The sequence below is a fragment of the Gopherus evgoodei genome, chromosome 12 (genome assembly GCF_007399415.2).
Source record: "Gopherus evgoodei ecotype Sinaloan lineage chromosome 12, rGopEvg1_v1.p, whole genome shotgun sequence".
NCBI classification, from domain to species: Eukaryota; Metazoa; Chordata; order Testudines; family Testudinidae; genus Gopherus; species Gopherus evgoodei.
In genome coordinates this window covers 3,670,400-3,684,444 of record NC_044333.1, presented here as the reverse complement: position 1 = coordinate 3,684,444, position 14,045 = coordinate 3,670,400, and the positions used below count along the sequence as shown (strand labels likewise).

The 14,045-nt window shown below is 45.7% G+C and overlaps 1 protein-coding gene across 5 annotated transcripts in view; it reads right to left on the bottom strand.

The window, feature by feature from the left end:
* VAC14 (VAC14 component of PIKFYVE complex) overlaps positions 1-14,045 on the bottom strand; it is a 201,905-nt gene that overhangs the window by 84,424 nt on the left and 103,436 nt on the right. For all 5 annotated transcript variants that reach the window (XR_004002856.1, XR_004002857.1, XM_030582196.1 and 2 more), the window contains one exon: positions 4,921-5,053. Coding sequence is in view for 3 of the 5 variants with exons in the window: in XM_030582196.1 (XP_030438056.1) it covers positions 4,921-5,053 (133 nt within the window). In the remaining 2 variants the exon portion in view is untranslated. The remainder of the gene's footprint in view (positions 1-4,920; positions 5,054-14,045) is intronic.

The window sequence follows — 14,045 nt, the reverse complement described above, 5'->3', positions numbered from 1 at the left end:
ACAGAGCCCTCACCCCCTCCCCAATTTTGTGAGCATTCATGGCCCGCCATACAATTTCTATTCACAGATGCGGCCCTTGGGCCAAAAAGTTTGCCCACCCCTGCCTTAAGGTGAGATTAAACATTAAGGTTGCCACCACCCTGCTATCCTGAGATCCTGCCATGGGTTGGGAATGAGTCCCCATTTATGCCCTATTCTCTTAGAGAGACCTGTTTCTGAGACCCTATGGCCCCTTGTTCATACTTGCCATTTCCGCTACCCATGGTTGGGGTTCCGATAATTGCCGTAAGCATTTGCGCAGACAGAAGGCTCTCTACACAATGCGGTTAGGGAACTCAGGCTAAAAGGCTTTACAGTCTTACAGTTTGTCACAAAATAGATATTGTTAGATCTTCTGACCCAAGGTTACTTGCTAATGCTAACTTACTGCTAACCATTGCTACCACTGGGCCTCGAGCTGAATTCTATGCTTCATGCTCACTGCCAAACCCACTTGAAAATAATCTTTAAGTTTCTTTGCTTATTCCTATTTGCATCAGAGCATTTTCATTTACACTGGTTTAGAAAGCATCTTAACTCCTTCTAAGATACGATTATTTCGCTGATCACCTGAGCTCAGGCCATGGGTTAGAGGTCAACAGGATAGTAATGGGGAAACCATTCTGTGTTCTTCTGTTAATGATTCACTTGTGGGAACTACTTTGTTTATCCTTATAACCCAGTGCCCACTAGCAAGAAAGAGAAACTGTTAGGACATCAGTGATTGTCCAACACCTGCACATCACATTCTCCGGTACCAACTTACCATCCTGCCTTCACCCCAGAATCAGCCTGGCATCTGCAGGACGTTAGCACATTATGCAGTGGCAGGCAGGCTTGTTCAGTGAGTACAGAACTGGACTGCGGTGTTAGCCAACACACATGTATTGCACAGCACATTAATATATATGTCACACACCAGCTTACCATTGTGCAGCCGATATTAATCTTGGTATGTATAGTGTTGGGACTTTAGGCTAACGGAATTGTATTGTGCTCTTCCCACAATTCTGTTCACCCATGCTAAGTATCCCACAACACTTTGCAAAACTGAACTCAGCTTCAGCACTAGCAAATATAAAACCTGTCAAGACAAGATACGTTCATTCTGTGTCTCAGTACAGGTTGGGATGTGCCTCCACAGCACAACTAGTACTTGGAACATGACACCCAAAACAAAAAAGATAAGGAAGGAATAGGTGGATAAAGGAAAACAAGGTAAAGAGCTGATTGGTGGATTTCAGTCTTAGGAGACTAATAGAGAGCTCTCCTGTACAAATATTGCTAGTCTGAATGCTTACTTTGGAGCACACCTTCTGTGTAGGATGAACTGAAACTGCAAGAGAACAGCTTCCCACAAGGACTGGAAAAGTATTAACTTGTTGCTTTCTGTATTGTAAAGACCTGTCGTTAGACAATAAAATTGGCTAACCACTCAAACTACATCGAAGATTTCCAAAGGGTCCTCGCCTCCATTTGAAATTTTGTAGGGGTCTGCAAATGAAAAAAGATTGAAAAACCACTGGGCGAAGGCTTGGTTATTGGTTTCTTGAACATTTTTAATATCAAACCACAATTATAGTCAAGCAACTGGCTCTACTTGAGAAAATAGTTGGAACAAATACACTGAAGACAATCTGAAAAGACTGCACTGAAGATAGCACCAGTGGTTCCTATGATCTGTGGGTCTTGGTGACAACAGAACAAATACTGACAGTCCAGCAAACTCTCCTGTGATGGGTTAGATCACAGAACCCCCCTTGGGAGCTGCCACCTGATGTGCCAGGACTACTTCTGCCCCTGCTTTCCCTGCCAGCTTGGGACTCCACCACCCTGTCTTGTTGAGCCAGACGCGCTTGTCTGCTCCAATACAGACCCATGGTCTGAACCCTGTGCCTCAAAGCTGCAGACTTAACTGAAAGCAGCTTACAGAAGTGTTCTTGCCTTTAACACTCAGATGCCCAACTCCCAGTGGGGTCTAAACCCAAATAAATACCTTTTACCCTGTATAAAGCTTATACAAGGTAAACTCAAATTGTTCACCCTCTAAAACACCAATGGAAAGATATGCATAGCTGTTTCCCCCGCCCCCCAAGTATGAATACATATTCTGGGTTAATTAATAAGTAAAAAGTGATTTTACTAAATACAGAAAGTAGGATTTAAGTGGTTCCAGTAGTAACAGACAGAACAAAGTGAATTACCAAGTAAAATAAAAACAAAACACACAAACCTAAACCTAATACAGTAATACAACTGAATACAGGTCAAATCTTACCCTTAGAAATGTTTCAGTAAGTTTCTTTTCTCAGACTAGATTCCTTCCTAGTCTGGGCACAGTCCTTTCCCCAGTACAGCCCTTGTTGCAGCTCAGCGGTAGCTAGGGGATTCCTCATGATGGCTGCTGCTTTCTTCTGTTCCACTCACTTATATATCTTTTACATAAGGCGGGAATCCTTTGTCCCTCTGGGTTCACACCCCTCCTCACTGGAAAAGCACCAGGCTAAAGATGGATTCCAGTTCAGGTGACATGATCACAAGTCACTGTAAGACTTCAAGCCTTCATTCCTCCCAGCCTGACTCACAGGAAGGCCTGGCTGCAAACAGAGCCATCCACAGTCAATTGTCCTGGTCGATGGGAACCATCAAGATTCCAAACCATCATTAATGGCCCACACTTCGCATAATTACAATAGGCCCTCAGAGTCACATTTCATGTTTCCAGTTTTAGATACAAGAGAGATACATTTAAAGAAACAGGATGACCCCACCCAGTAGATTATAAGCTTTGTAATGATACCTTACAAGAGACCTTTTGCATGAAGCATATTTCAGTTACATTATATTCATTCATTAGCATAATTTTATAAAATCATATAGAGTGCAGCGTCATATCTCCCTCCTCCTCTTTTCTCACTTGCTTTAAACCAGTGAAAGTTAATACTAGCATTGAAACTGTCCATATTAAGCTCAAGAATTAAGACTTCCTGAGATCAATGGGGCAGTTCATACCTCTCCAAGTTATTGCATCATGTTGAGTGCAGACTCAGGGAGTCATCATTGTATCGGTTACGAGAGTCACATTGTGAACATATTCTTCACAGCCATTAGGGCTGGAGACTTCATTTCTCTGATAATATGAAGGTTGGATTCTGGAGCCACAAGTCAGCATGAAAAGCACTGGTGCGTTAAACTGCCATGGCTTGGCCCAATTTCATCTCTGTTGGGAAACAGCACAGCAAGCCCAGCCATTTGCCTGGTCCCCATGCCATTTGCCCCACACAAAATAGCCCAACTGACCGTAGTTCAGAGGAATGTCTGGCAGGAAATTGTACAGCCCCCAAACCAGAATGAGACCCAGGCATAGTTCTCTACTGTGCCATGGCCCTCTAATCAGAAACCGGACCATTCTGCTGCTCCCTCTCAAGCACTGTGCACACAGGCCATGGCCTTGTGTTCCCATTTGCAGAAGGCAGGGAAGAGAGAAAGCATTTGCTGTTACAAAAATCCCTCATAGTATAAACATCTACAGGAGAAGGCCATTAGCACATGCCAACCTAGGCTTTGGGAAATGAGTTTCTCTTGTGATTCCTGAGATCAGACACTTAGCAGAACTGACGTGTAATATAAGCGTGGAGTGAGGGATATACTGGGAGAGGTGAAAAAAAAATCTTACAGACCTTCCCCCTGCTGGGGAAAAAGAGTGATGGCACTCATGCCCCACCCACAATCTCGGTGTACATGGACGTTTCATTGCTAATTGTTTTAGCAGGAATATTTAACACAGATCTAACGGCAACTTCAAACCCTAACTCCCCCTTGAAATGAATGGAGGAACTCTTTCCTCTCCTTTGTTGTTTCAGGCTGTCTGCAGACTCAGGCAGACATCGCTGCTGTTAGACACACCTTGAAGGTTTTCTTTGCAGACAGAAGGGTTCGGCATGCATGTGCAGCATGCTAACTAGCACTGCAGCCTCTGATCACTACACTCCTTGTAAGCGACATGGTTAATACTTAACCCTGGACCTTTCGCAATTATTCCATCCATCCAGTCCGCCTCTGACCTCCTCTTGCCCTGCAAAAGGGAGTTCCATGGAATTCAACATCCATGCTCATTCGGTGCCCAGTTCGAGCATACCTCAATGATGCTACATAACTGGGCTCTACCCCCACTGAATTTCCCCTTTGCCTCCCCTGTGACCTTCACATTGATTCTTTCTGAGCAAGCACAGCAGAATTTGCTGCCCCCACCCCAGATCCGGTGTGTTAAGGATACATACTGCCAGTAGTCTGTCACAAAGCATATTTTTCCAGTATCCACCACTTAATCACAGCTCCTTGGAAACAGAAATCAAACCACACAGGGGACCAAGATACCGATCCCACAGTTTCGTTTGCCTTCCCAGTTCAAAGCTCTCTCAAAGTGACCAGTTTTCCCAGGCGGTGCCAACTGCTGAGTGTACACATCTCACTGCCAATGTTCTGAACGGATTATCAATGCACACAAATACTGCACCACACTGTACCCTGCACCAGCTGAAGAAAGAGGGTCCACAGACCCACAGAATAGCCTGTTTCACACTCCCACTGTTTTGTTAGTTTCTCAGCAAGATAGGATCTGAAATAAGAGCTTAATTAGGAAATATTTAACTTCAGGGGATAGGAGTGAAAAATATGGTGTCTCAACACGTGAAAAATTAATTCATTTACTTTAAAAACATCAGCTGCAATGACTGGCAAACAAAGACGGCTTGCAGAGAGGTCTTTGACCACAAAGAACCAGGCAAGTGTTAGCTAAAATGCCACATACCACCTAGAAGGAAGATGTTCTTAGCATAAGCTGTGGTCTGAGAAAGACAGAGAGAAATATGGTGTTCTGACCTGATGATGAATGCTCCTCTGGTCTCCAGTAGCTTCCGCTCACTGCTGAATCTCTTGAGGAGGTTGATCATGAATTTGTAGAAGTAGGAGTTCATGGTGGGGGTGGAGGGGGAGCACTCCATGCCTTTCATACCTGGAGGGGGAAGGAGAGCAAGTTACAGAACACAGTCACGAGTGCAGCTGTCTTTGAATTGCAATTCTGTCCATGTGACATGCATTGACTCTTCCGGCATGAACCTGTCAGGGTTGGAGAAGGAGAGTGGCAGTGAGTCAGGTAGAGGATTTAAGGCAAGATCCAATGGTCTTTCCTTGAGGTACTTATCTATGCAGCTTATTTCCATAAATGCCTGGTACCTTTATACCAAGATAACCGCATCCACACAGGAGGTTACACAGATTTATGTGGGTCAGTTTCTAAACAGATATAGTTAAATCGATGCAAAAACTATGCACAGACCAGCTCACCATGTAGTCTAAACTTTATCTTTACTGTGATTCTACACAGCAGTACACATACCCCTCTGCCCCACCCAAGCACTGCCACTTTGAATAGATAGTTCATTCAAGTAGCTGAGCCAGGGCTTCGCGCAGGAACTGAATTAACGAAGATATTCCTTGTGCTGCTGATTTCATTTCTTTACGTTCTCCTTAACGAAGCTTCACGCCGGGGTCTGGCACTAGTGAACACAGCTCAAGTTGCAGCATTTGGTGATCACAAAGTGTAATCTTAAGAACTACTAACTGGCAAGCCCGAACTGAACGCTGACTTACAAGTGCCTTTATTAAGGACTTTTTCTTTTCCTCTTTACAGGGAATTTGTTGGGAGACAGGTAGGTGTGTGGGGAAACGTGCATCAGAAAGATACTTTCATTTGGTGATCAAAAGCAAAGAGGTTAGTAGTGAGCATAGAGGCAGTGCAGCCCAGGGGATAGTGCACTTCATGTCGGGTTCTGCCCTTAACCTGCTGAGACAGGCTCTCTGGGGCAAGTACTGTCTTTTACTGAGTGTCTGTATAGCTCTTAACACACTGGGCCTCAATCTCTATTTGGGGCTTTAGATGTTACTACTATAATTTATTAGCATTATAATGAGTTATTACCATGGGCACCATTACTTTACAAGCCTATGGATCTGAGAGTTATTATGAACCTGTGAGAGAATTAGAAGCCTCAATTCACACAGCCTAATCTCACTGAGAGACAAGTGATAAGTTGATAAGATACTATTCGCATGTTAATTGAACTGTGTAAGGGTGTTGGCATGCCAGTTAGCTGGAGAAGCGTGAAAAATGCACTTCCAAGTTCAAGATACCCAGACAGACAGTGTTTAAGACAATTTCACCCCAGAAACAGAAACTTCACCCTTACAGAAGTTGTCCAATAACGACTGCCTTCAAGTGATGGAACTAAGGTATCTACTTCATTTATTTAATTACTAGTAGAAGTAATTAGGAAGAATTGCTGTGAGAGAGGGAGAGATCCATAATGATACAGCTAGGGCACTACTAAAGAGCCCATCCAGAGAGGAGTAAAGTCTTCGGTACTTCTCAACAGATCGAGTGATAACTTAGAGTTTGATTTTTTTTAATCCATTTGTACTGAGCTGGGAGCTGGTTATCAGGTCATGGTGTATCCAATTAAAAGCACAGTGAAAAGTAAGACTGAAAATTTACTGAATGGTCTTGCTGGGCCAGCATGGTCTCCATGGCAGTGATCCAGATTTTGGCACAAGTGGGTAATGTTCAGCCTCCCAGCTGGCAAAAGCTAAACACTTACAAATTCCAGGGGGAAATGAAATGAGACATCAACATGGCTGGGATGTGCAGAGGAATCAGGCATCGATTCCCATTGAATTTCACCCATTCCCTTAGGGGGCTTTGAAATCCCAGCCCATGCTCTTAAATAACCTTGAATGGCCAGCTCCCAGAAAGCAAGTGCTAACCACAGCAGTGTATTCCCTCTCAGCTGCAGGTAAGATAATCCAGATAAAAAACAAACTAGATTGCCAAAACAAAAGATTCCAGTACAAAGGTGCATGTGTTCAAGTGAATACATTAACCAGAGCTGAAACATATCCATACCCTCCACATAGCCAGTACAGCTGTTCCTCATTGTTCACAGGAGATTCAAAATAGAAACACTTCAGATGCTACCATATGCAGCAGCCCATCTTTAAACACAGCGTGTCACCCCAGTGCTCTGCAGACCACACTGAGTAGTTGTTCGTTACTGGATCCAAATTAGAGTCCCAGCAGCAGTCGTCAAAGCTTTAAATGGGTAGAGCACCCTGTGACAGGCATGGCAAGTCCCTGCAATATCCTGGACAAGCCTTATTGAATGATGTTTGCATATCATTGTGGGCCAGGGATTGTATGTAATTCCATGGGATGGGGGGCCTGCAATCCTCCAGGAGCTAAGGACAGTGGGGTTGAGGTGACTGGGCAAATTCATGCAGGGCGTAACACCTCTGGAGAGGCTATATATTTTGGTTCAGAGTGGATTCTCAGAGAGCGACAAAGAAAGGACTTTTGGATAAATAGCTTGAGTTTTAACCGACTCGGGGCCAGCTTTCAGATCCAGCAAATGGACTGGACCTTCTGTCTAAAGGGGGCCCCAATCATTTCTGGGAGGGTTTGGAAGGACTTGAGCTTTTCACGGGGGGTGCTTGTTTGAATTAAGAGCTGTCATGAACTTGGGGCCACAGAAAATGCCTTGGTGGGGTTTGAAGGATGATCACCTGCCAGAGCCCTTGCTGGAGTTAGGTGATCTCTGGCAAGCTAATTAACATGTATGTAAATTCTTTTATTGTTGTAATATCGTTTGTCTAATGCTTTCACCTTAAGAATAAATGTGCTTGCTTAGAAAATCTGTGTGGTACCTTATACCTATGGGAAATTATGCTGTTTATAGCCTCCAAAGAGAAGGCAAAGCTCGCCTGCTAAGACAGTCTCACTTACTGGAGAACCTACGAGGAGGCAGGGAGCTGTACAGCCTGGAAAAAAAACAGGTCAGGATGGAGACAGACATGTGTTTCAGCATCAGAGAGGCTGATAGTTGGGGATCTGGAAGCTTGAAAGTGGATGTCTTCCATCCACTGAGGCAGGATTTTCCCCAACCATATTCCATTCCCATCAGGCCCTCATCTCTTCACCTGCTCAGGCAGAAATTTGGACTAAGACCCTTCTTAGAGGAGGCCTCTCTCTCCTCATGACCATGTCTGCTGAGTTCCTCCAGCACTCCAGAATGGACGGTGTCAAGGACACAATGAGCCTTTGCTGGGAAGTGGTCTCTCTCAGCAGCAGGCCCCCAGATACAAGGCTCCCTTCCACAAGAAAGGAACAAACTATGATCTGCTCTTTGACTCTCAATGCAAGGCCCACCGACGTCTTAGCATTGCGTGTCGCTAGGCTGATCTATTTAATGCAGCCTTCTCGAGATTATCTCGTTTTATTGCACCACCGTGTGTGCTGTTCTTCATGCTGTCCTTGTAGTGCTTTCTGGGGCAGCCTTGATTCCCGTGTCCTTGTGCCAATTCTCCACAGAAAATTTTTCTGGGGAGTCGATGTTCAGGCATCCGAATGATGTGTCCAACCCAGCATAGCTGGGCTTTTATCAGCAAGGTCTTGATGCTTGTGGCATTTGACGTTTGGAGAACACCCAGGTTGGTAATTTTGTCTTGCCAGCGCTTCCCCATAATGGCGCAGAGACTGCATATGGAAGGTCTCTAGCTGTTTGATATGTCATTTGTATGGTGGCCAGGTTGCATTGTAATGTTTTATTCTGGTGAGAGGGTTTTGTTGTGGGATTGCAGGACTTGGTTGCTAGTGACTGAGAAACTCCCTCCCCATGTTGCAGCAAAATTTGAGATCAAGAAGGAATGGTTCTCCCATGGTACATTGAGAGTCAGCTCAGCCGTATGCACGCAAGCATCACCATCAAGCATTTTCCCTTCATCTGCGTTCTGCAGAGCCACTGAGATCCAAATACTGGCCCAGTTTTAACCCTAGGAATCCAAGGAAGGTAGGGTGTACCAGAGCCTCCAGGGGAAGAGCATCCGAAATGCTGATCAAGAGGGAGAAGGGAAGAAGCACCTATGTGCAGTTAGGCTAAACATACCACTTTCAGGAGCAAGCTGCTGCTGTAGGAAGTCCATGATTACATGGAGAAAAAGGGGAAGTTATCTCCCATTTTGGAGGTGGGGAAGCAGAGGTACCTTGCCACCTATCAAGGTCTTTCAGTGCTTAATTATGTGTTTAACCAAAACTGCACTGGATTTTTCTCAGCAACATAAACTTATGCAAAAAAAGGTCAATAGCTATAGAATATATCAACCATAATTTTGGACAAAAGAGCTATCCCAGCTTCATCTTCTTTCTCGCAGAGGGAGAAATATAAAGATGACAGGTTGGGAACAAAGGCAAACTTTGAAAAATGTAGCATTACAGCTGTACAGGGCCAAAGAGCTGAAAAGACCTCGCATTCTTCTCTTGGAACTTTTCAATGAAAAAGGTCCATTTGTCAATAAATAGCAAGAGACTCCTTGTGTCTAGGAGCACCTTGACTGAATCAGAAAGGGAAGGGCACTCTCACTTTACACACTGGTGGAACAGATGGGTACTGAACAACAGCACATTCCCCTTAGAGAATATCCTGAGCTTACTCGGGTAGAGCACTGTTGGATCAATACCTTCCCCTTCCATGCTCCCTTTAATTCTTGGTAGCCCTCTCTGGGGGGCTTCATTCGGAAAGCTGTAGGGTTTTCTGACAGGCATTGTATAAGCTCTGTACATGAAGGTCATTTTCACAAATTAGATTTCAGAGACTTACAGGTTCAGTTGTCTCTTCCATCTCCTTTGCGATGGGGCATCATTGCATCCTAAGTATTCCCAGCCAGCAATCAGCCACATGCCTCTCTAAGATGTCTTTAAATACTGCCATAAAGTTAAACCATTGGAGTTCTTCTTGCCAGCTCCTTATTTCATTAGCTTCCCTGCCTCTAATTTTTAGTCCCCTCCCCAGGCCACCTTGCTGTGCTTAGCTCTACAGCGAACCCCAAACATGCAGCAGCCTATTCATGTTTATTATTTGTATTTCCAGAGCACCTAGGAGCCCTAGTCACAAATTAGGACCCACTGTTCAAGGCACTGCACAAACAGAGGACAGTCCCTGCCCCAAAGGTCTTACAATCTAAGTGGACTACAAGATGGCCATAGCTCCACAGCCAGAGAAGACGTCCCATAGAGCTGAAAACAACCTACGTGCCATGAGATTTCATTTACTTTCAGGTACGTTCCTTCCTCCTGCAAACCAAAGATCAAACACTTTCCAGCCTGAATTATGTATCAATTTAGAGGCACTGCAATTGAAGCAGATTGGATAGTGTTTTCATAGAGGTATGTTTTCAGGAGAAGTGTCACCTGTCTCCAGAGTTCTCAAACCCTCTTAACATCTGTTTTGCATGAAGGTGAGTCCCCACGACGACAGAGTTCACAAGCTTTGTATATGGAGAGCTTCATGGACCTATAAGATTGCTACATGGAAACAAGACGTGAGCTAACAAGGTTAGAGAAGACAAAGCCATTTCCCCACAGAATTACGCACCTACCACACAAGATCTCATTCATATTATGGTTTCAGTGCTTTTTTAACTCCAGGGCCTTCCCACTCACCTTCTGTCACCGCAAGGTACTTGCACATTTTAGAGCAATAAAATCCTAGGATCAGCACTCAAGTATTTATATGAAGATGCGTGAGACACAGGCGGGAAGAGGTGTTAAGAAAACTGTGGATTAATTAATTGAAGTTTACACTATTTCCTTTTTTTTTTTTTTTTAAGCCTAGACTTTGCAGACTTGTAACCTGCCAGATCGGCTGCTAACTTACTGATCATGATGCAGACAAAGATCACAAGCGCTTCGCTGCTCTTTGGTGGGATTGTGGGTAGCTGTGTGAAAAACCATCTCTGCTCATACGCGCCGCAAACACCAGCCCTAGAGCTTGGCTTCAGCGGCATTAATTAGAGCAAACGGGAACATCCAATGTTCCTGTGAACCAAAATGAAGAGTGTAGGCATTTAACATGGGTGCAGACCCTGTACTCTTCTCCTCTCCCCCAAAGCTTGGCTGAGAAGTCTCCCTGGGACACAGTAAAATCCTAAATCTTCTCTTGACATAGTTCCTAAATGGGATCCAAGAAAAATGCCAGACCTTTCCCCAGAGAGCGGAAGCATCTGCACCCTTGACACAGGATGAGTAGTGTAGGTTAGAAAAGGAAGTTGCAGCTCTGAAGAGTTCATGACCAGATATGATCCTTATAACCACTTTGGCTAAGTGCTGATGGCTAGAAGGAAAGTAGGAGTGATGGGGCAGACAGCTCCTTCATTGTAGAAGGAACAAAACAAAGAGGTGTGGGAAGCACATCTTCCCCTTGAAAGGAGTGACCCTGCAAGACCTGAAGAACACAGAATTAGAACTGCAGGCAGAGTGCACATTCTCAGCTCTCCAGAAAGTATCTGGAGAAACCCAGCCCAGATGAGGATCTTAGCTCACTTTCCAGATTCTCAGTACATAATGTCAAACAGCTCATTTGAACTGTAAAGCTGCAAAATCCCTGCAACAATGGCCACACCAGCTTTAAAGCACTTCTTCCCCCTGCTGACTTGAGCATGCAAATCAAAGAAAAGGCACTTAGAAAAGACACATGGTATTTGCAATGGTCAGCTGTTTGGAAGAAAAAATGGTTACCTACCTTTCATAACTGTTGTTCTTCGAGATGCGTTGCTTTTGTCCATTCCATTCTAGATGTGTGCACGCCCACGGGCACCGCTGTCAGAATTTTTTGCCCTGGGATATTCATAGGGCTGGCTCTGGCGCCCTCTTGAGCCCCGCGCTTGTGTGCCACCGGGCCTGCGCCCTCTCGGTTCCTTCTTGCTGGCAACTTGTCAGTGGGAAAGGGGGGCAGGTCATGGAACGGACATGAACACCACATCTCAAACAACAACAGTTACGAAAGTTAGGTAACCGTTTTTCTTCAAGTGCTTGTTCATGTCGATTCCATTCTAGGCGACTCACAAGCAATATCCCTGGAGGTGGGCTCAGAGTTCACAGTTGTGCAGCTTGCAATGCTGCTCTGCCGAAGCCAGCATCGTCTCAGGCCTGCTGGATGATCGTGTAATGGGACATGAACGTATGGATGGATGTCCAGGTAGAGGCCCTGCAGATAACCTGAATTGCCGCCTGGGCCAAAAAGGTTGCTGACGAGGCTTGTGCTCTGGTCGAAGGATCGGTTACGATCGCCAGCAGTGGCACGTTTGCCTGTTCATAGCAAAACCTGATGCAGGCAGTTATTCACAATGAAAATTCTCTAAGCAGAACAGAAAGACTCTTCATTCTGTCTGCTACTGCAATGAAGAGCTGCATCGACTTACGAAACAGCTTAGTCCTTTCAATAGAAAAGGCTAGTGATCTCCTGATGTCAAGAGACTGCAGTCTATGCTCCTCGTCTGACTTCTGAGGTTTTGGAAAGAAGACAGGTAAATACATGTCCTGGTTAGTATGAAGCTTGGACAGAAAGGCTGGGTGAGGTCACAGTTGAACATTGTCCTTAGAGAACACTGTATTTAGTGGTTCCGAGATGAGTGCTCCAATTTCAGAGACCCTACAGGCTGATGATATCGCTGCCAGAAAGGAGACCTTCGATGAGAGCAGCAGAAGGGAACAGCAGCCCATTGCTCAAAGGGAAGACTTGAGAGCCTTGACAGCACAAGGTTCAGGTCCCAAGGTGGGACAGGGTCATGGACTTGAGGGTAGAGCCACTCGAGACCTTTCAGAAACTGGATCTCATGTCATGAGCAAAGACTGAGCTGCCCTGTACCGGAGGGTGGAAGGCTGAAATAGCAGCCAAGTAGACCTTAAATCAACAAAAAAGAGACAGGCCCTGGAGCTTGAGATGCAAAAGATAGTCCAGGATTGACTGGAGTGAGGCCTGTTTGGGACAAAGATTTTGGTCCGAAGCCCAACACGTGAACAGTTTCCACTTGGCCAGGTTGGTCGCCCTGGTGGAGGGCTGCTACTCATCAGGATCTGTTAAACACTGGCCAAGCATGCCTGCTTTTCCACATTTAACCATGCAACAACCAAGCCATCAGGTGCAGAACTGCTAGATTCGAGTGCAGTAGTCAGCTGTGATTCTGGGATAGCAGGTCCAACCAGAGAGGCAGCTGCAGCAGAGCAGACAGAGGTCCAGCAGGGTGCCGAACCAGTGCTGGCGAGGCCAAGCCAGAGCTATCAAGATTACCTTCGTCTTGCCCTGCTTGATCTTCATGAGGACTCTGTGGATTAGAAGCACTGGCAGGAAAGCATGTAGCAGATCTCCTGACCACGAGGATAAGAAGGCGTCTGACAGGGAGCCTCTGTCAATCTCACAAATGGAGCAGAGGATGTGACACTTCCTATTTTGCCTGGACACGAATAAGTTCCACACCTCTGTAGATCACGCCGAGCACTTCCAGATGGATTGAACACTCGTGGCGAGATGAGAAGGCCCTGCTGAGGCAATTTGCTAACACGTTCCTGCCCCCAGAAGGTGCGTTGCCATGAGATGGATGGCCTGCTGTACACAAAAGTCCCACAACCAGAGAGCTTCTCAGCAAAGGGCTGACAAGTGGGCTCCACCCTGCATGTTGATAATAAACATTGTGGTGGATTATCCGTCAGGATTTGGACAACCTTGCCCCTCAGGTGAGGCAGAAATGCCTGGCATGCCAAGCACACCACCCTGAGCTCTCTGATGTTTATGTGGAGAGTGCGATCATCTTGCGACCAATGACCGCGTGGATGCTTCGGACCCCACCTCAGGTCCGAAGCATCAGCGACCAGGATCACTGACGGGGGCGAACCGCAAAGAGAACTCCTTCTGACACTGAGCCAGGGGCCAACCATCACTTCAGGGATGACCGGCTGTGATCTCATACCATGACTACCTAGTCCAGATTGTGTCTGTTGGGGACACAGACCAATAGCAGCCATGCTTGCTGGGGTCTCAGCTAAAGCCACGCGCGCCCTGTCACGTAAGTACAAGCTGCCATGTGGCCCGACACTTCAGGCTCATGCGGGGAGTAGTGAGAGG